Raw genomic sequence first — 25,088 nt, 5'->3', positions numbered from 1 at the left:
CAAGTGTCCACCCAAGGAAGCAGAATCAATAAGCCCCACATGTACAGGCCCAGGCACCCACCTGCTTCCAGAGGGATCCCTCGGGGTATGGAGGTGGGGTCAAAGGCCAATGGGATGTGGCCACGGTACAGGTCCACACCAGTCACACCCCGGAGCAGGTGCTCGTAGGGGGAGATGGGGTGGGGGTGGTGCTCGGGCACAGTGCTATGTGGGGACTTGGCAATCTCCCGGGGTGTCGAGGTCAGCTTCCGGTCCTGGGACGCCTTGCTGGAGAGGAGGCTGCCTGTGGGGACAGGTCAAAGTGGCCTCAGCCTCAACGGGGCCACCAGGCTGAGCTGTCACAAGCCCCAGAGCCTCTTGTCTCTCTGCTCCTGGCTCCTTGTGAAAGCATTCATTTACTCCCCAGTCACCATTGCCCTATTCATTCCAGTCTGACTTAAATCATGGGCTGGCAGTTCCCATGAGGAGAAGAGGGAGCACCCTGAGAGGAAAGCAGGCAAGAACCCTGAGCTCCAAGGAGCCATTGTTCCAGATAGGAGATGAACCCAAGGTAGGAAGTGCACGGGCCTGAGAGAGAGAGATGTTTGAGGATCTCAGTGCTCTGGGAAGGGCTCCCTCATACAATGAATTAAAACACTGGTCTGACACCCTAACACAATCCCGGCCCGGATGTGGCTGGAACTAGTTGGAGGTGCCTATAGCCTCTCCAGGCCCTGACATCTGGTGACGTGGGGTATACAGTGGTTGGCTAGAAGCAAAACCAAAGGTGGAGCCTTCGGCATAGAGGGCCAGCACACGGAAAGGCTGCACGTGTGGGAGGATCGGAGAAAGAGCGGAGGTCAGAAATGCGAGAGAATCAGAAGCGGATTCAGAGTAGGATGCGGCGGTCACGTCACAGGCAGGCGCTTCAGACCAGCAGCGCTACTGGAGAGGTGAAGCCTACAGAGTGGGAACTGCTTCATTTAAACTATTGTTTTTGTGTGTACATGTGTGCACAGGAATGTAGGCGCGAGTGTGCTGTGATATGAGTGTGCGTATGCGTGTGTATAAAATAGAGGGGGGGGGGAGAGGTGTCATCCACTTTCCGCCATGTTTGAGACCCGGACTCATGGCCTATAACCTTTAGGAGATTTCTGTCTTAGCCTTTGTCTCACTGTGAAGCATGAGAATTACAGATGTGTATGAGTGTGCCTGGCTTATGTGGGTACCGGGGATTTGAACTCTGAGTCTCATGCTGGTACAGCAAGACTTTAGCTACTGAGCTCTCTCCTCAGCCCTGATTTGAATTATTTAAAAATATTTGGTAAGGGGGAACGACGGGGGGCTCTGTATGCAGTGTGGAGGCAGGGCAGCAGACAGACTGGCGGTGGAAAATGAGCTGTCCCCTCCCCACAGCTGGCAGCCCAGGGGAGCCTCACCTTCCTGAAGGCGTGGCGTGGGCTCCCTGGTAGTCACAGGTGAGCCTCGGGGCAGGTGGCTGGTGAAGGGTGCCCCGTGGTCCTCGTAGGCCAGTGGGCTTTGCCGGGGCTTGCCTAGCTCAGGCACGACAACTGGGGCCCCGCGTGTGATGGAGCCCCCTGCACCACTGCTGGTCCCTGACCGGCTCTTCAGACTCTCTTCATAGCAGGCGCGCTCTAGTGCCCGGGCATCAGCCATTATGTCCAGTGGGTGCAGGGCAGGAAAAGGCCGGCCGGGGCTGCCGATGATGGAGCGTACGTCGTGTTTCTTGGAGCCACTGGAGGGCGCCCCGGAGTCGTACTTGAGTGGGGTCCCCTGGGGAGAGGGTCCAGGTCTGTATGTGGCTGGCCAGATGCTGTTCTCCCTGTATGTCTGCACAGGATGGGGCATCTCTAACCCCTTGAGCAAGACAGACGTCAGAGGCTAGATACCCTGCTCGCTTCAGCCTGGCTATACGTCCAGAGACCCCCACTGGTGGAGGGGTACGAGAGCGTGGCTAACTACAGGTCAATTCGACCTTCCTCACCCAGTGTGGCCCCCGACATCCTGCAGCACTATGGACTCCATATCAGATGCATCTGCTGTCACCCCAGCTCTGGCTCCGGGTCCCAGGCTGGAGTTACACATTTCCTGTTGGCTCTCAGAGGACACCACGGAGACGGGAATTATTGGACATCTTGGAGAGGATCCCACAGGGATCCAGGCTGGGGACAGTGAGCACAGCTAGGTCCCAGATCTCAATTTCACTCAATGTTTGTGTTGTCATTAAATTGTAAAACTTTGGTGATCGGCATTAAGCCAGAGTACAGCTTTGTAGCCTAGGCTAGCCTCAAATTTACAATCTTCCTGACTCCGCCTCCCAAGTGCTGGGCCCAAATGAGGAGCAGCACCTAAGTTTTCAAAAGAATACCCTAGAATCATTCTGGTCCATGACTGTGTGTCCCTGGCTCAGGTGACAGACAGCCTTCCCTAGGTGCCTTGTCTGGCTGTTTTGTCTTTCTTTTCCATCAAGCCATGACCAAGGTAGGGGACAGTGGCTCTAGTCTTGACACACAACATGCAGGTAGCAATGTGGGGAGCAGCCAAGTGACCAAAAGACTTTGGTTTCACAAGCCCTGTCAGTGACCAGAGCAAGCCGCTGACCTCTCTGGGCCTTAGTTTATAACCCAATGCAATGAGGGCAGCATTAGAACTCCCTCAGGCTTGCCCAAGCCCCGGCCCCTCCTTTGTGCTCCTCGTACCTGGGTGATGGAACCCTCCTTCAGAGGCCGTGGTGCCAGGGGCAGCTCGGGCGTGCGGCGCAGCTCCTCTCGTGGGATCTCATGGATAGAGCGGCCCGCCTCCTTCACAGTCGCTACCACACCCTCATGAGTTGGCTTCAGCTTCAGGGGACCCAGAGGGTCGAGGGGCCGGGTCTTGTAGGTCTCAGTCAGGTCCCGAGGTGGCGGTGGGGGCGGTGGCGTGCCTTCTCGCTTCAAGAGCTTGGCCTCCCTACGTAAGTAGTCCTCCTGGGCCTCCACATATGACCTCGGGATGCCTGCCGGGCAAACATCATTGGCTCTCCACTGCCTTGCCTGGCTCAGCCTGGGTCAGCACAAATCCTTCCTGTGGGACCTTGGGTATGCGAACTGACTTTTCTAAGCCTGTTTCTTCATATGACGTGAGGACGCTAAGTGAAACCACATTGCTCAGTTTACCACAAAGGCATGAGCTAAAGACATTCAATCTGGACCCCCTCTCAATCACTAGCAAGGCATGCAGCATGGGCTTTGGAATGAGCGCCAAGTACAGAGTAGTCACTCCACCTATAAGACACGGACGGGAAGTTCACCCTCGGTTTCCAACCCCTTAGCTGGTTTTGGCGTGGAGGTGGAATTACACACCGTAAGAAGGATATACCTTGCGTGATGGAGCCTCGGATGTGATGTTGCTCCTTGAGGTGGGGGCTGTGCTGCTCAGGGATGGCACGGCCCATGAGTCCTGGGGAGAGCAGGGATAGTGTCACCGTATGGTGTCCAGGAGGGCTGGGCTCTACCACCAACAGTCTCTGTTGTGACTTAACACCCAGCAAGCAAGTGCCCCGTTTCCCTGGGCTGCATTTTGCACCGGGTTGTGCCTCAGTTTCTCTACTTGTTAATATTGAGCCAACTACTGACTGGCTCCCTCCAGGCATGTCAAGGGGCCACCCTCCCTTTCCATTCTTACCTGGGTACCTGGGGTCTCCTGGGATGGTGCTTGACCCCGGTAAGCTACTACAGTGAGACACTTACCCTCGATGCTGGCTGAGGTGATGGTCCTGCCCACACGGCCCTCCATCATGTCATAGGTGCGTTTAGGGGCGGCAGTCTCGTGGGGTGGGCCTGAGCTGCTCCTCCCATCCTCCTTGGAGCACTGTGACACCGACATACCACCTGAGGGCCAGAAAAAGCACATGGTGTGGGGTGGCAGCAAGGTGCAGACACCACAGGCATGGAGTTAGGCAAACAGGCAGAGCTGAAAGGAGGCCCTGCCCCCACAGATGGGACCCTCAAACCAGCTCAACTGGGAACTGCTCTTGGCAGAAAGTGCCAGGCATGCCTGCCACTGCTGTGTAGGGGGGTGTATGTGTGTCTGTGCCCATGGGTGTATGTGCACACTAACGAAGATGTCAGCACGGTCTGAGTCCGCAGAGCAGCCCCCACAAGCGCCTGCAGGTCTGCATGTACACAAGGGATGTGTGAGCACCGGGTCCAAGGACCATGTGAAGCCTCAGCGTGTCGGGGACAGAGTGGCATTGCTATCCCCAATGACTTGGATACTCTGGCTATGGGAGATTGCGAAGAAAGGGCTGGCAGCTGGGGCTGGGCCTGACGGTAGGCGCTACTCTGAACTGCTTCAGACCCACTGGGCCCCAAAGAGACGAACAGGATACCCAGTCTCCACCAAGATAGGCTGTAAAGTTACAACCTGAGACTCTAGAGGCTCCCACTCCGTGACTCAGGGCTCTGGCCAGGACCTCTGATCACCCGCTCTCCTCGCTCTTGGGTCTGTCACCTGGACATGCAGCCAGCACCGGGGTCAGCTGTAGCCCTTGTCCTTAAGACTGTACTTTATTGTCAGGTGCCAAAGCCCATGGGGCCACTTGTGACCTCTAGGACCAGGGGGCTGTGAGACTCAAGGAATAGGGAAGCTGGCAGCCCCCAGGCCTGCAGTAGTCATGGCAGCAGTGTTGATGTGGGTGCTTGGGTACTGGGAGACGCATCCCAGGTATGGGTTCCTCAACTTTTAGGCAGCCCTGGCTCCTTTTCTAGCCAGAGAGAAGGGTGTCATGGCTCTACCACAGCCCTTTCCTGTCACGGCACTCAAAGATTTCCCCAGCTTCCCAGCCTCTGTAGGGGAAGCCACCAAGGCCAGCCCTGACCCCTTCTGGGCTGTATGCCTGCAGGACAGGAAGTCACTCCTTGCCTGCTCCCTAGTGTCCCTTCAGCTCTGCCTGGCTCTAAAGACACCTTTTATAGATCCCATGGCTTCCTCCCTAACAAGGGTTGCCTTGTCTAACCAGGGCCAGGATGGTACCCTCATAGAAGGGCACTGAATGTGACTATGTCCATCTCCCCGTTTCCCTATGTCTAAGGTGGCAGGCAGGGCCTAGGCCCAGTCCTCAACCTGTTGAGGCTACCACAACACCAACCCAAAGGCCCCTGGCTGCTTTCTGCTCTGCCAAAGGACCTTCCCCTCTCAGCAAAGTGTATAGACACCACAACTGCTGTCTGGGGACACATGTTACAGTCTGGTTTTCCTGACTCCTTATCAACAAGGGGTTTCCAACACACTCCTTGCAGGGGCAACCTGACCTGGCAGGGAGGTACTGTCTGACATGTCCCTGCTGAGCCCCAGCCTAGCAAGGGGATTGCTCTCAGGAGTCTTGCTATGTCTGTCTTGAGAAAAGACATCCTTAGAATGGAAAGAAAGGGGACAGCAGGAGCCACCCCACCTGACTGCCAGTGCCTCATGGTCTCTGTCCTCTGTACCCACCTTCATAGGATAGGACATGGCCTTTCTTGCCCTCATAGATGACATGGCCCTTGGGCAGGGTATCCTCTCGTGCCCGATCAAGGCGACTTGGGCTGTCCTCACCAACGATCCTGCTGATGGTACCCTTGTAGAGGACGTCTGCTGGCGTGCCCTATAGGGGTAGAGTGGGTGACTCCTGACACATCACCTACTCCCCCACCCCACAAGGTATACACAGCCATGCATGTGTAACTTCCCCCCGCACCATTGCCACCGTCACTCATCCTGGCTTCCCAGTGTCAGCACTGCTGCCAACACCCTGTCTCTCACTTGTACCCTCCCAGAGACGCTATCGGGAATACTGTTCCATAGAGACAAGGTCTCTGGCAATATAGCTCAGGTTAGCCTGGAACTCACCAGCCTCCTTCCTGCCTGAGCCTTCCAAGAGCTGGGACTGCTGTCCCGAGCCACCAAACCACAGGGAAACTGAGGTAGAGAGCAGCCAGGCACCTCTTCCTGGTCTGGAATCACTAGGTGACTCACGCCCTTCCACCTCTGTCCACTATAACCACCAAACACACCCTTAAATGCCCCCTGATGTCCCTGGGGCAGGTCGGGCCAACTAAGAAACACTGATTTAGAGGGAGTAAGCTCCCCACCCCAGGAGTTCTCAAACCAACGGCATGCGGTTTTGTGGGATTGTATCCACTTAGGTGACCTCTGTGAACCGAAGTGTGGCCATTAGTACAGCTTCTGAGACAGCCCATGGGGGATAAAAGGTAGGATCACCCCAAGTTGCTAACTGCTGTTAATAACAAGTCACCCTGCTTTCCTGAGAATTAGTCAGCACGTATCCATCCTATGAGGACTCTAACTTGGCTCTCAGAGGCCCCCAAATCCTGAGTTCTCTCTTCATTTATGACCTCAGGAACAGATTCAGTGATGTTTGTCTCCCGTGGGACTTGTTCTGTTGGGTGGTCCCCGTGGGGCATGCGGGGTGATTTCTGGGTGTGTCAGGAAATGCCTTCTCAAGTGGCTGGTAGCTGCTTGCTAGGCCAGGTATACGGTGAGAAAGGTCAGGCAGGCTCCAGATGAAAAGGGGGTATTGATGTTTTGAGTCTCCAAGCTTAGAGGGGCCTCTGACAACCGAAATACAGCCAGGCCATGGTTCTGCTCCGTATAACTCACTGGACAAAACCAAAGAATACAGGGAGCCACAGGGGCCCACCCGCAGCCCGCTCCAAGGCCTGAGTTTGTAATCCTGGGAGCTGAGTGGGACATGGGGCTCCGTGGCCTTGGGTTCCAGGGCGGTCAGGCAACAGTGGGATGTGTGGTCTCCACCTGTTAGCCGTGTCACATCAATGCCTGGGTCATCATCCCACACAGATAGGCCCCAGAGCGCTGACCTCACTCTCCACAAGCCCTAACCAGGGGAAAGGGATTCTCAGCCTGTGAGCCGGCATCCCTGAGCCCTGCGAAGCTCTGTGTGCAAACCTGGCACTCTAAGAGCTCCTTGGAGTACCTATCCTGGAAAGAACATTTCTGTCACAGGGAAAACTGAGTCAGGGAGGGCTACTGGCACTGCCAGAAGGACATGACTGAATTTTCGCCTCCAGCTTCTGAGCTTTGCCTTTGAAAGCCCAAGATTTCCAGAGACTTCAGGGGAAGCCTGCGGCATGAATGGACATTTGTCCCCTACAGTGAGTCAAAAGGACCCTGTGGTGGGTGGTCCCGTGACTGGAAGTTCGCTGGGCTGTATGCTTGGCCACACACCGTGGGTACTAAGCCTGGTACCCACCACTGGCTCATGCCTACCGACTGGTGATTTGTCAAGAGCCAGCTGCCACCTCTGTCCCCTCTGCCTCTTCTGGCCATGGCAACATGTCACTGGGGTCACCTGGTAACTTTCTCAGTCCAGACACTTTATGATCTATGGCTCCTGACAGTCTGGTTAGGGGCCTGGCTATCCTTTCTGTGGTTGGTCTCTGCCACACCCAACTGCTGGAGACACATGACACCTGTTTTCTTCATCACCCTAGGCCTGACCCCACACCGCAGTGACCAACCATTCAGCTCAAGATCTCTCGTCTCCCCGGAGGTCCTCTCATCCCATCCCAACCCTCCTAGGATGCCTGCCCATCCCACCCTGCCCCCAGCACCTACGTGGGTGATAGAGCCTCGGTAGCTGGGGCCATCTGCAGTCCGGGTACTGGGGAGGCCCTTGGTGATGCTTCCACTGGCAGTGGAGCCCAGTGCTGTCCCTAGAAGGCATAAGACACAGCTCTTTAGACCAAGTCTAAAAGCCACCTAGCGGTCTCCTGTGGAGTCAAGGGTAAGGAGACAACTGTCAAGTGGGCTTTCAGGCTCTCTAAGACTGAAGGTGACTGGGCCAGACTTACCTCTCAGCACAGAGGTCTCCTGAGCAGTAGGCACTCCCAGACTTTCAGGTGGCCCAGCCTGACCCCGAGGGGACAACTGCTCCTGCTTCACTCCACTGAAGGGGGCTAGGGGTGGGCGAGAGGGTACACAGAGGTCTCAGGCTGCCCCCCCTCTAGGTTCCCAGGGCCAAGACTGCCCCCCGGGCATAGGAACCAAAAGGTCATGGGCACTCACCCAGCTTCTTAGGGTCCACAGCGAGAGGCAGTCCCATGGTGAGAGGGCCCATGGGGGCCTTGGCATGCTCTGAGTGGGGCACGCGAAGCTGCACTGACATTCCCTGCTAGGGTGAAGAGATAGATCACAACCAGACTCAGCCACGGGAAGACCAGATTCAGACACAGGAAGAGCCTTGCTTAGGACTTAAGGATACGCAAGTGAGAGACGGGGCTGCCGGCCCTCGACTGGAGGACTGTGGCCAGGCCAACAACAGCCCAAGGCCAGTGTCTACAGAAAGGACAGTGTGACTGCTTTGCAAACCATGTGGTGAGTTGGTGACTGTCAGTAGGATGCAGAGGTGACCGAGGGCTTACGACAGACATGACACTCTACAGCCTGCAGCAGCTGCAGCTCCCCACCCTCCCACTGAACAGAGGATGAACTGAAGCCTACAGACAGTGAGTCACCTGCCTAAGGCACTGGAACACACGGCCTGTGACACACGTAGCCCACAGCAGCAGGGCTGAGTCCAGCCAGCACCACCCCTGGCAACATCCCACGGCTCAGAAAGGCTCCCGTGAAGGGGAGACCCAGCCCAAGAGGTACTCACCTGGGAGATGGTACCCAGCTGCCTCTCAAGTACACCAGGGTGCTTGGCAGAGGAGATGAGGGGTGGGGGGTTAGAGATGGGGGGACGTGGCAGGACCGGCCGGGCACTATCGTGGAGGCCCAGAGGCAGAGGGTGACCTGCAAGGAAACAGGAAGTGTATACTGTGGGGGGCTCCTCTATATACCTCTGCTTCAATGACCTGAGCCCTCCACAAGAACCCCAGTCCTGGATCCTCCACGGCTGCACCATCACCTCTTGATCCACACTCAGGCCTCTAAGCCAGCACCCCACTTCTACCCCCTCCCTAGATTCTGTTCTCCTCCCAGGGTCCGAAGGGATCTTTCCCAGAGTCAGTAGGCCAACCTCTCCCTAACTGTGAGCCTACAATACCCCCCCCCCCCCCCCCGCCTTAGGGAGAGTCACCTCCGGCATGGATTTCAGTGGCACGTGACTGGGGATCCCTGGGCTGGCTGGGTAGTAATTTTCTGCTGTGACAGTTTGACCTGGTGCCTCAAGTGTCCCAACTCCTGTTGTTTTGGGCCCTTTGCACACGCTGTTCCTTCTGCCGGGAATGCCTTTCTCTGTTCTCCAAGCTCCAGCAAACAGTGCACATGTCCCTCAGGGTCAGCTGTACCTAGGCCACCCACTGCTGACATTGCCATTGCCGGTGGCCCCTGGCTGGATTACTTTTACTGGTGGTGAGGACCATCAAGAATAGAAAACCTAGGTGGCTTTCCTGAAACTATCAAGACTGCCGTCCCCTCCCTCTAACGACCGTCCTCTTAGTCACCGGTGGAAAGTATCTCCCTTGCTGCTCTTTCCCTCCCATGGCTGCCTAGGCCACTACAGGGTGTGTGTAGATGTTCTCAGGAGGTGCCCAGCTTCGCCAAACCTCCAGGCAAGGTCTCATCTCACCCAACCAGCACCATGCAGCCCTGCGCCAGTGCCAAGAGCCGACTGCCCACTGACTGCAGAGACCTAATCGGGGTGGTGCCCACTCACCAGGGGGTGTGTAGGAGAAGGCAGAGGGGTCTGCAGCGTGTGGGGAAGTCTTGATCACTTCCCGAGGAGGAATGGGAAAAGGCAGACCCGATGTCCAGCGTGGGGGCTCAGTAGGAAGCTTCGGGCCCTCAGCTGGGAAGGCGGGAAAGAATGAAGCTTTCTCTGCTGAAAGAGTTAAGTTGGGCAGTCAGGGAGGGCTCTGACATCTCCACTGGTCAGCTATGACAGTATCCTGACATGAGGGGCCATTGGGACATGTCAGCAAAGGTGTGCTATGTTCCCATGATAACTGCTTGGTATGGGGCTGCCTTGTGGCTGAGCCCACAGGGACAGGCATGACAGAGGGCATGTGTCAGAGGGCTAATCTTTGCTTCACGGTCTCCCACGGAATGTCACCAATTGGGTGTCCAGGACCAAGAGTGCTGGGTCAGGCTTGCTGACCTCCGTGACTGTGGTCTATGGCAAGGGATGTGGCTACGGCAGCTACTCCAGATGAGGGTGGGGCAGCGGCAGTCCGTGTGCTAGCCGTCTACTATGTACCAGTCACTAGGCTGAGTTCCAGCCGGGCCTTGATGGGCCCGTGTGGGTGCACACTGAGGACAGTAATCAGACCCGTTTGATGAGGTCTCTTGGGTCAGTTGCCTGGATTGGAGCCCATGTGACCACAAACAACAGCAAAGGGTAGCACTCTGTGGGATGTCACAGTTTGTTCCTTCACCCTCCAGATGGGAAGACCGAGGCCCCAGCTGCTGAGTGCAGGGGAGACCTGAGAACACAGGCTAGAGCCCTGGCCTAGGCTTGTGGCTGCACCACATGGCCCAGATCCCCTGTGTGAGGCTAGCACTCCCTGAGGCTCCACAAGCTCTCACTTTAGCGGTTCTGGGTGGCCAGCCTTGGCTAGACACATTCTGGGGATCACAACCCACCCAGAAATCGTGAAGGACAAGGGCCCTGGCCTTGGAACAGGAACGGACGCTAAGTGTCTCCTGGATCACCTCCACGCAGCCCTAGGCTGTCCTGAAAAGCTGGAGCACAAGCAGAGGCCCGAGTGCTACACTCCACATCTTTCCCTTAGGGGAGCACAAACTCCCCCTGAACTTAGGCCCCAGGGAGGTGGTTAACCAAAGTTAACCGGTGTGACATTCACATTCTCAACCTACAGGGCCTGCTCTGAACCAGGAAGTTCAAACACCTGGCTCCCTGGCCTGCTGTGTACCTTGGCTGCCCCATACAGCTTGGCTCTGGAGAGCTGGGGGGCAGAGAGGAAGTCTCAGGCTGGAAGGAAATGGGGTCAGACTCGGCCAATGCAGGCAGGTGGCTGAGAGCCAGGACGGACAACCTGTTCCTCCAGCCGGGCCTGGGGATCCCAAGGGACCTGCCTGGCCTGGAAGCTCCCTATTGGAGCCAGGACAGAAAAGGCTGGCTTCCTGCATGCTGGGTTCATGTGTCCCCTGGGGAGCAGAACTGTGGCCAGACCACGTGAATGACAGAGCCCGCCGCCAGGTGCAATGTTCCCCCGGGAGGAGTCTAGGAACCGACATAGCACTGGCCACATGGATGGGCCCAGAACCAGCCTCAGGGACTGTGGACTGCTGGCTCTTTTCCCAGGGACTGGGGCCTAGGGCCCAACTTAGCAGGACCTGGCTGGCCCTGGGTGGCTTCAGCCCCGTTCAGCCACGGCTGCCTGGCCAGAGCCAGATCAGAGCCTTCCCCCTTCCCCTTACTGTCATCCCAGGCTATCATCTTGAGTCCCGGTGGCTTCTCACAGCATACTGTGTTCTATATACCTGGCCCCTTAAAGCCCACCCCTTACAGTAGTGTGTTCCGGTCCCAGCTCTAACAAGACAACCCTGCCCTCATCCCCCAGAGGTCATCACTACGTCCCGCTGGCTTGGCCTCAGGAACAAACTCAAGCCTCCCCTTCCTCCCACTTCCAAGGCCACCTGTCAAGTCCAGGCTGCCCTAGAGCTGTTGGGAGGAGCACTTCAGCCTGCCTCCCACCCCTGCCCTACTCCCTACTGCCCTTTCTCAACAGGAATCAGAAACGGATTTTTCCCAAGACCCTAATCTGATGTCATGCCCCTCCCAAAGCAAACGGTCACTCAAAGCTAGTCTCTACCTCAGCTACACAATTTCGTCCCCATTTCCCTCTCTGACCTCCTCTCCCATTCCCAGTCCCTGAAGGGCCTTTCCCCATCATCCCCTACCCTCTCCTCACCAGATCCTTGTTGAATATCCAGCCCACTTATGTTGGCCCTGCACCCGCCCCAAACCATTTGTTTCTTCTCATGCCTGCCACCACTAGCTTAGGAGGAACCCTGGTGCTCAGAAGCACCAATGTGAAAATTCCACGGGGCCCTGGTAGACGCTGCCCTCTACCTGCACAAGAGGCTCTGTGCTGACAAGGAAGGGGTGTCAACATGGGCAGCCATGCCTTAGCCAGGGAAAGGTGAGCCAGTCCAGCTCAGGTCAGTCCTGCTGTCGTTCTAAGACAGAGACCTGTACTGCAACCTCAGGGAGCCCAAAGGTCACACGAGACCTGATTCACACCAAAGGAGAAGCTGGCTAGATGTATGTTTGCACGCACGTTCACAGACAGACGCACACACCCCAACATTAGATTGCCTCTGGTTTCTCAAGAGCCCCCAGCTCGAGCTGCTTCTGGAGCTCTATGGCTGAGCCTGTCATCTGCTGCTGCCTTAACTATGTGTCCTCCCAGCCTGGCCAGCTGCCACTGGAAGCTCCAGAGAAGAGGGCTGCCCTTCACTCTGACTGCATCCCTGTGCCCAGCACTCACCCTCTTTCTCGGCGGGAGGCACCGGGCTGCGGCACTTGCCACGTGGACTTCCTCCCGACTGCTGAGACACGTCACCCTCTGGCTGTAGGTGCTGCGTGGGTGGAGGCACAGGGGGAGCTGGCTTTGGGGGTACTGTGTCCTCCCGGGGGGGTTCATGGACCTTGGTGACCTGCTGGGGGGCATGGGGCAGGCATGAACATTCTGGCCCCATGTCAAACATCCTGGCCCCACATCAGAGGTTGACAGGTTGGGGAGGGGCCGTGTGGCCAGCACAAAAGCCAGGTATAGAAAGGCAGCCACATCCCATTTAAAACCCCCAATGGAGGCAGAGCCTCAACATCAGATATAGGGAGCGGAGGTCATCCCCGCCAAAGAAGGGCCTGCTTCTGAGGCCCAGAGCCAGGTGGGTGCTAGGATCCGCTAATTCCCACTCCACCCGGCACACCCCACACCACTAGGAATCAGGAGTAAGAAGCTATGTGGGCTTTGGGGTGCTAGCAGCGAGGCCGGACACACCATGTCCAACACATGAATGTAAAGGCCAAAGCTAAGTGTCAAAAGGACTGAAGCGACTACAGCCAGCCGAGTGTCCAGAAAACAGGGAGCTCCCAACGGCCCCAAAGACAGACCTGCAAGGGCCTGGACATTAAGCTGGCTGAGGTGTCGCTGGGTCTGGGGGCTCACTGGCCACAGCTGCCGGGTCTGGGGCGTGGGGGAACTCTGGAGAGCTACTGCTCAGACCAGCCTTTCTGTTCCAATCTCCCAACTCCTCCCAGGACTGCCTATCTATCACCAGTCCTCGGTACACATCGCTATCTCTGGAAGCCACCGGCCTGGGGATAAGCCTCCCTCTGCAGGCAAAGCTCCAACCAGCAGTGATGAGCCTCAATCAAGGCGGGCTGCCTGGATGCGGGGTTCACTCACAATAGGGGGGATGGCTGCTGCTCGCTGCTTCAGCTGCTTCAGGTCCAGCGGCTTCTGGGGCGAGGTACTGGCCCGGGGATCTCCGGCTGGGGTGAGGAGGCTGGGCCTTGGTGACAGCAGCCTGGGGAGGGACAAGCGTCAGGTCAGGCTGGAGCATCAGCCACAGGCTCTTGGAGGACCTTCCTGGAAAAGGGGGCTGGGGCAGTCCTGCCTCCATGGCTTCTCCTCTGAGCCCTGGACGGTGGGGCCCGCCAGGGAGGCCCTTAGCAGAGTCCACGGCCCCAGCCAACACACTCTGCTGGGTAGCAGCACTCCTCTGGCCCACACAATCCACTGCTCCAAGATGGCCTCAGGGCAAAGAAGACAGCTGAAAAGACCTAACTGGGCGCCTAGGCCATGCAGGCCCTCAGGGAGTGGCTGGAAGGACACGAACTCAACCGGATCAGGGTGGAGAGACACTGAGAGATTCCTTGGAGATTATTTTTGTCTCAAACCCAGAGTAAGAGCAGGCTGGGCCCTGGGACGGGCGGATGTCTCTACTATATGTCTCTGTGCTCAGTCCTGTCCTGGGGGATGGGCAGGTTTCATGACCTCAATGATGGGGGCTGAGCTATGGGTACAGCCCTAGAATTTGGACAGGGGAGAAATCTCGGAAGTTTCTGGAAAACAACATGGGTTGTGTAAACCCTGGGTACTGAGACCATCCTGCTCCAAGGCACGGCGAGCCACGTAACCTGGAACTTCAGCCTTTGGGGTGAGAACTCCTGACAGTGGGCCATAAGGGACACAGCAGAAGGGCACATGCCTCCTGCAGCAGACGGAGGGCAGACTCGGCTGCAGCAGAAATATGCGTGCAACAGGCCCTGCGGGTAGCAGCCCGCTGCCCGCATCTGCCACACGCTCAGCCAAGCAGGGAGAGCAGACAGACAGGGTGACGCCTGCTTAAGTTGCCTGAGGCAAGCGGGGGTGGCGTGGAGTGGGGAGGGCGGCAGGAAGGATAGGCCACCCGACTCCTCTATCTCTCCTGTCCCACCTGTCCCCCACACCCGTGGCAGAGATTCTGCTGTTGTCATTCTCATCAGATCTCCTGTGGTCCATGCTCCATCTGCCCCGCCCTCCCCTAGCCATTTCTCTCCCTTCCATTCTTTTTGTTTTTTGTTTTGTTTTTTTTTGTTTTTTTTTTTGGTTCTTTTTTTTTGGAGCTGGGGACCGAACCCAGGGCCTTGCGCTTCCTAGGTAAGCGCTCTACCACTGAGCTAAATCCCCAACCCCCGCCTTAGCCATTCTTATGACCCAATTTGGTAAACTTAAATTGAAGTAAAATACTATACAGGCTTTGAAAAGCTCTGCGGAAGGTCATGCCAAGGTTGGGTGGGGTGGCATGGCACCTGTCATCCCTGGGCAGGAAGACTCTGTAAGTTCAAGGCCAACCTGGGCTACACAGTGAGTCTTACTTACGAAACATCAAAAACAAAACAAGGCGTCCCCACTAACCCTACGTTGAGCTGAACCATTCTCAGGAGAAATGACGCACCACAGAGAAGCTGGCAAACTAAAGTCCCACAGACACCCGCAGACAGATGCTGAGAGAAAACACAAGGCAAGGAAGGGGGCTGCCATCCCAGCCACGGGGCCCTGACCCTCGCCCTACAACAGAAGAGGCCACAAAACACAGTGCTATGAAGGAGGCCAGACATGGTGGCCACACGCCCTGCTCCCTTCAAAGGACATAGGACCGTTCCCACCAGTGAATATACAGTAGCCGGGAAGGCTGTAACGGTCTCCTCTGGGGTGACCGCATGACCTGTAACGACACTGTGAGGCACTGAAGACACCCGATATCCCAAGGCTACGTGCCCTGAGTGACCTGGTGAGCAGCATGTGAGCTACAGCTCTCTAGGGCCACCAAGAGGAAGGTGTGCTGTGACGGGAGGGGCCGCTGCTGCTCGGTAAATCTGGGGAGCAGTCACCCCATCTGGGTAGAAGCAGAGACAATAGCTGAGGTTCAGATTTCCATTCCAGTACTCGATGGCATACACGTGGGAACCAAGACCTTTGCCACAAGCACCAGGGGCATCTCCATTCCCCATTATCTCCAGACAGACCTAAAGCTAGAAAGACATCCTAGCGCTGGAGAAATGGCTCTGTTTAAAGAGCAGAGACCCAGGTTTGGTTCAACACTAGATCTCATGTCCTGTCCTGCCTCTGAGGTCACCGCACAAGAATGTGGTACACAAACACTCAGGCAGGTGTACACACACACACACACACACACACACACATAAGAGAGGTGGCTCGGGTGTACGCTGCTCCTGCCGAGGACAGAAGCCACACCAGGTGGCTTATAACCGCCTAGAACTTGTTCTCTGTGGCCTCGTTCCTCCACAGACACCAGCACTCACGTGTACAGACTCATACACAGGCACATAATTAAAAAAAAAAAAATAGCTTTGATGATCTCCGGTCTTCACAGGACCTAAGACAAAAACCCCACCGGTCACTACACTCCCAGCTACAGACCTTTGAGACGCTCTGACCGTAAGCTCTGAGACCACAGGGCCTTTGTCCTACCTGGCTCCTCCCTGTGCTCAAACTTCCTCTCCACACTAAGCAATGACCATACTCAAGGCTTGCCTGCTTCCAGTCACGCATACCATCCGCATGTCTCATGAGCTATAAGCCTTTCTTCTGACCAGCACCAGACCACCGGGGAATCAGGGCCCTCCTGGCCAAGTGTCTAGCATCTCCAGGGGCCTGTCCAGCACATGCTGCACCCAAACACTGTGAGCTTGGCCCAGGGTCACGGTTATAACACAGCAACTCTGTAGTCACATCGTTACCCATTGCAAGTGTGGAAACTGAGCTTAGGGGTGGGGGTGGGGGTGCTTCCCAAGGTCCAGCTCTACTGGAAAGCATCACATCCCTACTCTGAAAGTGAAATCGGGGTGCAAGGCTCATCGCAAACTCCAGGCCAAGCTGCCCCAGGCACAGCAGCACTGAGCGGCAAAGCTCTCTCAGAGTGGCCGGAATGGGGCTGGGCGCAATCACTCAGAGGTTACAGAGAGCAGCGCAGGCTGCTGGCCTCCTGACGGCCTTCACCTACCCTCCCTGGCCCCCATGGTGCTGCTGGTAAAGGTGGCAGGCCTCCTGCCAGGAAGTCTAGCTGCTCACTGAAGGCACGGGTGGGCCCCAGGGCAAGGAGGTGGTCCTGAGTTCCAGCCTAGGAGCTAGAAAGCAAGCAGAGAAGGTGGCTAGCCACCAAACACCAGGGATGGAAGGAAACTACTGGCTAGTGCTATGGGCAAAGGGAGCTAGAACTGAGAGGCCTCAGCCTGACCAGAGCCTACAGAAGTCTGAGGAGAAGGCTGGTATTCAGGGCGGCACCCCACACCCAGCTCTATGGCCTTGTGGCACTCTCTCATCTCAGTAGAGACCCTGGTGGCACTGGAACTGCCATAGGCCCTTTGTCCCCTGTTGTGCCTATCAAGCAAGAAGCTGGGGACATGGGAGCCCTCAGAAACCCACTGGCTACCTTTTGCTTATTCTGGGCCATCTGTTGTCCACCTGCTCCATGTAGGCCCAACCAGAGGAGCCCTCAGGGAATAAAGAAGGTCTACAAAGCCTCCATTTCAAATCCACCAGCCCGGAGGGGAGAGGGGAGCCAGGGGAAGCAGGAAGGGCCCTGTGTGGGCCGGTCTGAAGGTCATGGTCTCCTCCCTTGCTCTGCTGGAATTTTTCAGAGACTTGAGGGGAGAGAAAACAGACTCTGCTGTTTGCAGTCAAAATAAACATTAGCACACTGCCTCATCACAAAACAACTGCGGCTGCCCAGAGGTGGGTGGGGCTGTCCAGATGTGATCACCGGGAGGCTTCCAGACCTGCCCTTGAGTGCCCAGAGGGCTTCACCTAAAACACGGTGTGCCCCTAGGGCAGGGAGTGTGCCAATCAGAATGCTCCACAGATCCGCTACCACCTCAGAGAGAAAGCTGGGCTGACTGCACGGCCAGGGGCCTCTAGTGTCTGGGCCCTGGGTGACCTCATCTTAATTGCATAGCTAGCAACTTATTTCCATCACTGGAACAATCTGGCTCACAGCGACCCCCTCAGTCATGGCCCGGCTCTTGTAGACAGCAGCCTTCGTGTCTTAACACCCTGGGAACGTGTACAATGGCCTGGCCCATGTGGCCCTTTGTGTACCTGGCTGGCTCCTAGCATGGCCTTTGCTAAGGAAGTATTCTGAAGGGAAGAACTGTGTCCCAGCATTCCAGACCTAATGCTGGGCCCAGTGCATGAGACCTCGTTGGAAAGCCAGGCTGATGTAGTCATGGGAGACTGGCAACCTTCCAGGGAACAGGAATTTAAACAGAGGTACAGGGGAACCTAATATCCACAGAGGCTGAGATCAGAGTGCTGGGTCTATAAACCAGAGACTATAGGCAACCATCAGTAGTGAAAGATGTGTGATGGAAATGTTCCGAGTTGGAGTATGGGTGACTCCGGGACACCTGGATTTGGACCTTCTACCTCCAACTACTCTTACGTCAAGCCATCTGGTCTGAATCACAGCTGGAGGACGCCAACATTCATTCTCTCCCTGGAGCTTTCTATGGCTACCTTCCCTTCCAGATCTCAGCTCCAGGTTGCCCCATGTGGGTCTTCCTTCCACTGTACCCTTCCAGAATGAACCCTCCTGGAGGTAGTCTGAATAAGAATGTCCTCATAGGAGCACCTATTTGAATGCTCAAGTCACCAAGGAGTGACACTATTTAAAAGGATTAGAAGGATGAGAAGGTGTCGCCTTGTTGGAGGAAGGATGTCCCTGGTAGCCGGCTTTGAGGTTTCAAACACCCAAGTCACACAACACAACTTTCTTCTTCCTCTCTCCCTTCCCCACTGCATCTCTCCCCAACTGTGGATGAGGATGTAGCTCTCAACCACATCTCCAGTGCCATGCTTCCCACAAAGAGGATATGGACTAAACCTCTGGAGCTGTAAGCTAGCCCAGGATGAACTGTTCTCTTCTGTAAGAGTTGCCTTGGTCATGGTATCTCCTCCCAGCAATACAACAGTGACTAAGACACCCCTAATTCTGGTCTCAGTCCTATGTTAATCCCTACAAACCAGACACAGACTCCAAGGCAGGCCGGGCCACCTGTGCTGTCATGGCAGACGAAGGGTGCTCCCTGAGTTTGCGGAATACACAAGAACCACAGCTCGCCTGACGCCTCTCACCTGCCCTTGTCACCTCCCTCGGGCTCATCCACCTCATCGGCACTGCAGGTGGCACTGGAGTCACTGTCCTGGGTGGCACCCGAGCTGGAACCCTTGGTCACAGCTGCCTTGCTTCCAGCCTCCTCCACCTTAAGTGGCGCCTCGGACACAGTCTCAATGGCCTCTGGGCCCTTGGCTTTGTCTTCAGGCTCCTCCTCAGTCTCCTCCTTGTGATCACTCTTTACACTCTCTGGTGGCTCCTCAGGGGCCTCGGGTTCCTCTGTCTTTCCCACATCAATCACCAGCTCCTCGGCCTCAGACTTCTGCTCCTTGGCATCCTCGGTCTGGGGAACAGTAGCAGCCTGGTCTTGTTCATCCTTGTCAACAGCAGCCGGGGGTGCGGCAGGTGGTGGGGAAGCCACTGGGGATGGTGGGCCACTGGCATCAGGGGCTGGGCAGGGCTCATCAGGGACTGTTGCGGGTTCTTCTGGAGGAGGAACAGGTGGCTGGGTGGCAGCGGGCAATGCTTCAGTGCTAGCAGGCTTAGGACCAGCGTCCTTGGTGGCTTCCGTGCGCGGGGATGGGACACTCTCAGTATCAGAGCTGTTGTTGACAGCAGCTACATGAAGGCAAGAGGAAAGGCGGGAATAAGCTACGACACTGAACGTGACAGCACTCTCAAGGAGTATCAGAACAGCCCCCAGGCTCCTACACCTCCGGGCGAGTCCTGTCCCTCACAAGCCCCTGTAGCTTGCAACATCTGCTTCTTTTTCCTGCTGCCCACAGAACCCAACCCCAACCCCTAGTCTCCAGGTAGTCAGTGCCGCTATGGGGCCAATCCAAGGACGGCCTCAAGACAAGCCTTCCCTCATCTGAGGTCTGCAGATTCAGTGTGAGTGCCATTCAGCTCGGTGCCCGACTTTTGGTACTCCCATGGGAAACTCAAGGCTTCCCACAAGCTTTAGTTTCCCCGTCCACAGAATGGGGAACCAGACCTCCGCGGGTACTGAGCAGGATGAGTGACAGTTCAGGTCTAGGGACCATGAGCGCATTACAGTAAGGCTGACACCACAGCAGCTACAAGGCCACTGCATCGGGGACTCCGTGAAGGAGCATGTCTGCTGCTGTGGCTCCAATAGGTTCTTGGCTCTGTGTGCTCATGCGTGTGCACATGCGTGCAGGCCCTGACTGTAACTGTCTCCCTCGTCTTTGGGTCTCCAGTCCCTCTGTTTTCTGCCTGGGATACAGACGCCTGGAAAGAAGGCGAGGACACGGAACAGGGAAGAGTCTGGAAGAGAGGAAAGATGGGTAGAGCGTGCTGTCCACAGACACAACAGGAACAGACATTTTGTAGGAGAGACAAACCAGAGGAGGAAACAGCACAGAGAGGACCGGGGATGGGGATGTAAGATCTTGGATACCCTACTATGCCCTGGCCCCCAGCTCAGCCAAAAGCCACATTCTTACCTGGGCCACTGCACTCTCCAACTCTGGGAACCTCATTCCCGGAGGCCTGTGAGGCTGGAAAAAAGTTGGAGAGGAGTTAGAACTGGGGCGCTACACCAAGTCCTGTGGGAAGGGAGAGGGGTGTGGCTCGCTGAGGGCAGGGGACCCAGGATAGCTTCCATGGGACCAGCTTGCTCAGCTCCCAAGGGAAGCCCTGGTCACCCACAGCCAAAGTGTGCCCCCGACCCCCACAAGGCCAAGATGTGCCCAGGGTCCACAGAGCTGTGTGTGAGTGACTGGGTCAAACCAATGAGGCCCTCAACCAATGTGGCTTCCAGCCTTGTCAGTCAGTTCCCAGCCTCCCTCGCTTCTCTGTTCTTTTGGAGCCCAGAGCAGAGCATCTCTCCCAGGACAGATATGGGTAACACCAACATGGTGCTGGTAATGAGCACACAGGGCCTCATGGACCAGAGTACTCATGAAGCACAGTGGCAGGTGAGGAAATTAAGACACACAGCGAGAGGCAAGCAAGTAGCCTGGACCACCTAGTAGGGCATGACCTCTGGTCTTCCTCTTTGCAGCCCAACAACAGGACACAGGAGGCCAAAGCCACTGAAGTTCTGTGGACAAGCAGGCAGGGTGCAGGTGCCTGCCACACGCTGTTAGTCATGTCTACACCGGAAGCCCTCAGAGTCAGGCAGGGACTGTGACAACTGTGGCTGGGCCCCACCTTAAGGACTGGGTTTGGGCAGGGCAGGAATGGCTAGAGTTAGCCCAGTTCTGCACTGAGGCATTCCACTGGGCACCCAGGATGTGTACCAGGCAGGTGCACAGAGCCTGGGCATCGTAGGTGCTTTACAGATCAAGTAATAGGAAGTTCACCAGCCCCCTTCCCCTGGACGCCAAAGAGGCAGAGCACAGGGCTAGGACCAAGCTGCCAAACCAGGTCTTAGGGACCTGGAGTCACTCCTCCATGCCTCAGTCACCCCTCAGCCACTTCCTCAGCATGTGGTGACAGAGACAAGGCTATATGGCTGCCATGACTGTTGCCATCCAAGGAAGTCCTAGGTCAAGTGGCCCCTAGCCTGGATTCAGCCTTTCTAGCCCATTGCCCTGGGGTGCGAATGGTTAGCTGCCCCAGGAATCCCCAGGTGGTGATAGTCCTTAGCCAGCCTGGCCCTGCCCCAGCCTGCTCCTAAGTAGATGTGTAAGCCACCCCGTGCCCCAGGATCTGGGGCTCACAGTCACTCCCCACTCTTGTGGGCAGCTGTCTCCACCACTTCCCGTCCACGCTATGTCCATCTTGCTCAGGGGGGTGGCTGAGGTAACAAAGAGGTAAGGTCTTTGACACCAAGAGCCTAGGGCCCAACCTCGGATGTGTCCCGAGGTCATGCCAGGCCTACGGAGAAAGCATGTGAATTATGGGGAGCTGGAGCCAGAAGCCTCCAGTCTAGTCAGGGTTCCCTAGAAGAGGGAGACACAGAGCATCGTGTGTGTGTGTGTGTGCATGTGCGCATACGTTTTCATTCCCTTTCTCCCCGCCGCCTCCCCCCTCCTCCCGAGGCAGTGACCTCACCTTCTGCCTCCTCCGCCAGTTCTTCCTCATTGGCACTTGCACCAGACGCCTCCATCTCTTCGTCCTCAGCGGCAGGTGGGAAGGCTGTCTCCTCACTTGCCGCAGCCGGGGTCTTCTTTTTCTTCCTCCGGGCATTCCTCTCCTTCTCCTGGGACAGGACAGTAGCGGTCAAGGCTGGGGAGACCCCGTGTCTGAGGCCCAGTCACAGCTGTGAGGGCAGCGAGCTTGGGTGACTGCTTGGTTGTGTGGGCAGCCTTCCCACTCAGCTCATGGCATTGGCCATGCCGGCCAGGGCTATTTTTACCATAGAGGCTTCATAGTGCCATGTGTCCCAGTGGCACCCTGGGTACAGGCTGGGTCGGGCTATAGTGTCCCAGGGCACACTCGGGGCTCAGGTGGAAGGGCTGTGGATACAACAGGGCCACTACTCTCCAAAGTGAGCAACGCATACAAGTTTGGCCTCGGCGGGACTGGCCAGGGACGACAGTGGGATCAAATGGGGATAGAAAAGGTACAAGGCCAAGTCAGCCGGTGGATGACCAGGGCGAGGCTGACACTGGAGTCCAGGTCTGAGTATAGAGGAAGGAGCATCCAAGCCAAGGTGAGAGAGGCTTATTTGCAAAGGCCCTGGGGTGTGGATCAGCCACATGGTAGCCTTGCGTTTCCCCCAAACCACTTCTACTCCTCACACTCAGGGCCCAATTTCACCCTCCCAGCACGGGGGCATTCAAAATCCTCTCCAGATCCACTTCCGTGCCCCTCCACTGAGCTGGGTAGAAGCCCAATGCAGCTGAGGCTTCTCTGAGCTTGGGATGTGGATCGGCAGTCAGGACACACACTGGTCTTGCAATGACCAGTCATGGAGGCCTTTCGGATCGAGCACAGTGCAAGCCTAGTCTAGGACGTGATCCGGGCACCCTAGTTTCTCGGTCGACACCCCTAGTGCTGGTTTGGCATCACCCAAAGGGAGTCCAAGCTGAGGAGCACAGCAACTGAGGAACAGGCCAGGAGGGGAGAGGAGCATGGTGGGTGGAGACGCACTGCAACCGAGGAGCTTTTCCAGGGGAAGACAGCAGACGGCAGAGGGACTCACAAGTCAGAAAAACCCACCAGGGTCAGAAGCTGGTGACAGACCACAGTTCTGCTACACCTGACTGGTGACATTCTGTCCTGAAAAATAACATGACCACGCTGTGTCCACTGTCACACCGGCCCTAAGCTACAGATGTGCCATCCCAAGTCCCGGACACCAGGATCCTGGGATACAGGAACAAAAGGGAAACGCATGCCCGTCTGTCCATCACCACCTCCGTTGCCAACGGTAGGCCACAGGCTTGTTCTAAGTTTACACAGACCTTGTGGCCCTTGGCTTCACCAACCACGCCCACACAGGGTCTGGTCTTGGCACTTCCCGGGAGGCCGGGCTCCAGTCTGTGGGTGCGAGGATGTTGTGGCATGTGTCTGGGGATCCCCTTCCTTTGTCTATCTTTAGCAACAGGAACTAGGCAGCAGGTTGCAGGGACACTCACAGGAAATGGGAGCCCATTGGCCTAGCAGAGCCACGAACAGACTATCCATACAGCACACCCTGTGTTTCTGGAGCCTGTGGGAAACCCAGCCATAGCCCCAGCACCAAAGGGCTGGTGGGCATGTGTAAGCGGTGTTTTGGAGACACGAACACAAATTACAGATAGTGTTCGTTTACTAAGCACCTACTGCACACCAGGAATCCTCGAGGTGTCAAAGTCACACGTACACACAGCTACCCTGCCACGCAGCTTTCAACACTCCAGGCTCCTAACACTTGAAATCAGCTCCAGATCACTAGTCCTGCCACTCTGCATAGTCCAAGTCTGCTTCTCCAGGCCCCACGCCAGCCCCAGGGACTTTACACAGGCTGTTCCCAGCCCGAACACCCTTCCCCCAGATAGCAAACACTCACTTCCTCCAACGTCATCTCCCCAGAGGCCCTCTCTGATTTGCCCAGGGGATTAACCAATGTCCTGCAACCCTCACACACACACACACACACACACACACACACACACACACACACACACACACACACACACTCCCCCCCCCCTGCATCTCCGTCTCCGCATCTTTGGGCTGCGTGCTGGTGAAGTTAAGCGTGTGTTACCGCATCTCTTGACGAGACTTATTCCTTGTCAACAGGGACCTTTGCCTGTTCTAGCTACCTCCCTCCACACCTGGAGTAGAGCCACGCACTTCATTACACAAATGGGCCTCAGAGAAGATGACAGCGACTCAGAGACAGAGCTCAGAGTCAAGGAGGCCCGCCTGCTGGAGTTCAAGTACATCCTGCCTGGAGCGTCTCCCAGCAGCCACAGAGAGAAGACAGCAGAAGGAAGCTAGGCCAGCAGGGCCAGCGCCCAGATGACAGACACACTGAGCAACCTGGAGGCCGAGCCCTGAGGGCCAGGACACAGACAGAAGGGCAGCCTTCGGCCACACAGAGTGGGAGGGAGACCTCAGAGAGGACGAGGCTGCCAAATGTTACATAACCTGCGACACGCAGGCTCCGCCCAAGCTCCCGTTTCCTGATGAGTCTCCAGCAGCCCTGTGCAGGTCAGGCCCGGGATGAGCAAGAGGGACACCCACTGACCTCCTGTCTTCCCCTGCTTCCTGGGTGGCCGAGGGTGGCACACCTTCCTGCTCTCAGACAGGCCTGGGCCAGCAGCCAAAGGCCTTATACACTGCTTGAGGACTAAGAGGGCAGAAGTGACCCTCTCGTTCCTGTAATTTTCTTTTGGAGCCACGGTCCTGGAGCCTAGGCTGGCCCGGATCTCCTGATGCTCCTGCCTCAACCCTCCTCAGTGTCACAGAAGCCCAGCTTGACCTACCCTCTTTATCAGGGTGGTCTGATGTTGAGTGGGGCAGGGGCTTCGACAAAGGCCAGCTCACACTCCCACAACAGGGTGCTCGCTCTACACCTCAGGGGTGTCCACCTCTGCATACTACTCTTATGGTCCTTAGGACCAGTCGGCTCATGGGGCGAGGACAAGCTAACCTCCTCTACAGACTTCCTCTGCCACAGCAGCCACCTGAATGACAAAGCTAGGGACAGGACTGGGACCCCCTTCCTGGGCAGCCTGCTTCCACTTAGACCAGAGCTACCTCCTTAGCTCAACAGCTCTCCATGATCCCACATCCCACTGTGGAAGTAGCAAGCTCCTCAGGAAACCCCCGTCACACCTCTGCCCATGAGACACGGACTACATCCTACTCCGTGACCTGGTCCAGACCCTGGACTTTCCACCGTGGATAGCAAGGCCTCCCCATACACTTCTGAAGCAGGTGGGAACTGAGGCCTAGGGGCCAAGCTGTGTGCTGTGAGCACAAGCCATGGGGCAGCAGAGCCAGAGCACACACCCACCAGGCCAGGGCGCTCTGTACTTCCGGGCGACTCTGTGCACACACCCACCTCTCACCTGGGACAGATACACCACATCCCG

At 56.6% G+C, this 25,088-nt stretch overlaps 1 protein-coding gene across 52 annotated transcripts in view; it reads right to left on the bottom strand.

Moving 5' to 3' along the window:
• Positions 1–25,088, bottom strand: part of Ncor2 (nuclear receptor co-repressor 2) — a 162,646-nt gene that overhangs the window by 13,458 nt on the left and 124,100 nt on the right. For 15 of the 52 annotated variants that reach the window (XM_087578889.1, XM_087578920.1, XM_087578905.1 and 12 more), the window contains exons 20-35: positions 21,613–21,760; positions 20,058–20,111; positions 18,612–19,209; positions 13,380–13,500; positions 12,456–12,627; positions 9,659–9,823; positions 8,657–8,793; positions 8,065–8,170; positions 7,851–7,955; positions 7,615–7,712; positions 5,473–5,623; positions 3,729–3,869; positions 3,358–3,438; positions 2,700–2,995; positions 1,419–1,773; positions 62–283 (exon numbers count right to left, since the gene is read on the bottom strand). In XM_087578889.1, coding sequence (XP_087435015.1) covers positions 62–283; positions 1,419–1,773; positions 2,700–2,995; positions 3,358–3,438; positions 3,729–3,869; positions 5,473–5,623; positions 7,615–7,712; positions 7,851–7,955; positions 8,065–8,170; positions 8,657–8,793; positions 9,659–9,823; positions 12,456–12,627; positions 13,380–13,500; positions 18,612–19,209; positions 20,058–20,111; positions 21,613–21,760 — 2,950 coding nt within the window. 52 annotated transcript variants of the gene reach the window in all.

The sequence above is a fragment of the Rattus norvegicus genome, chromosome 12, assembly GCF_021556685.1.
Source record: "Rattus norvegicus strain SHRSP/BbbUtx chromosome 12, alternate assembly SHRSP_T2T, whole genome shotgun sequence".
Classification (NCBI taxonomy): domain Eukaryota; kingdom Metazoa; phylum Chordata; class Mammalia; order Rodentia; family Muridae; genus Rattus; species Rattus norvegicus.
The sequence above is the reverse complement of the archived record's forward strand: the minus strand, read 5'-3'. Positions and strand labels throughout refer to the sequence as shown.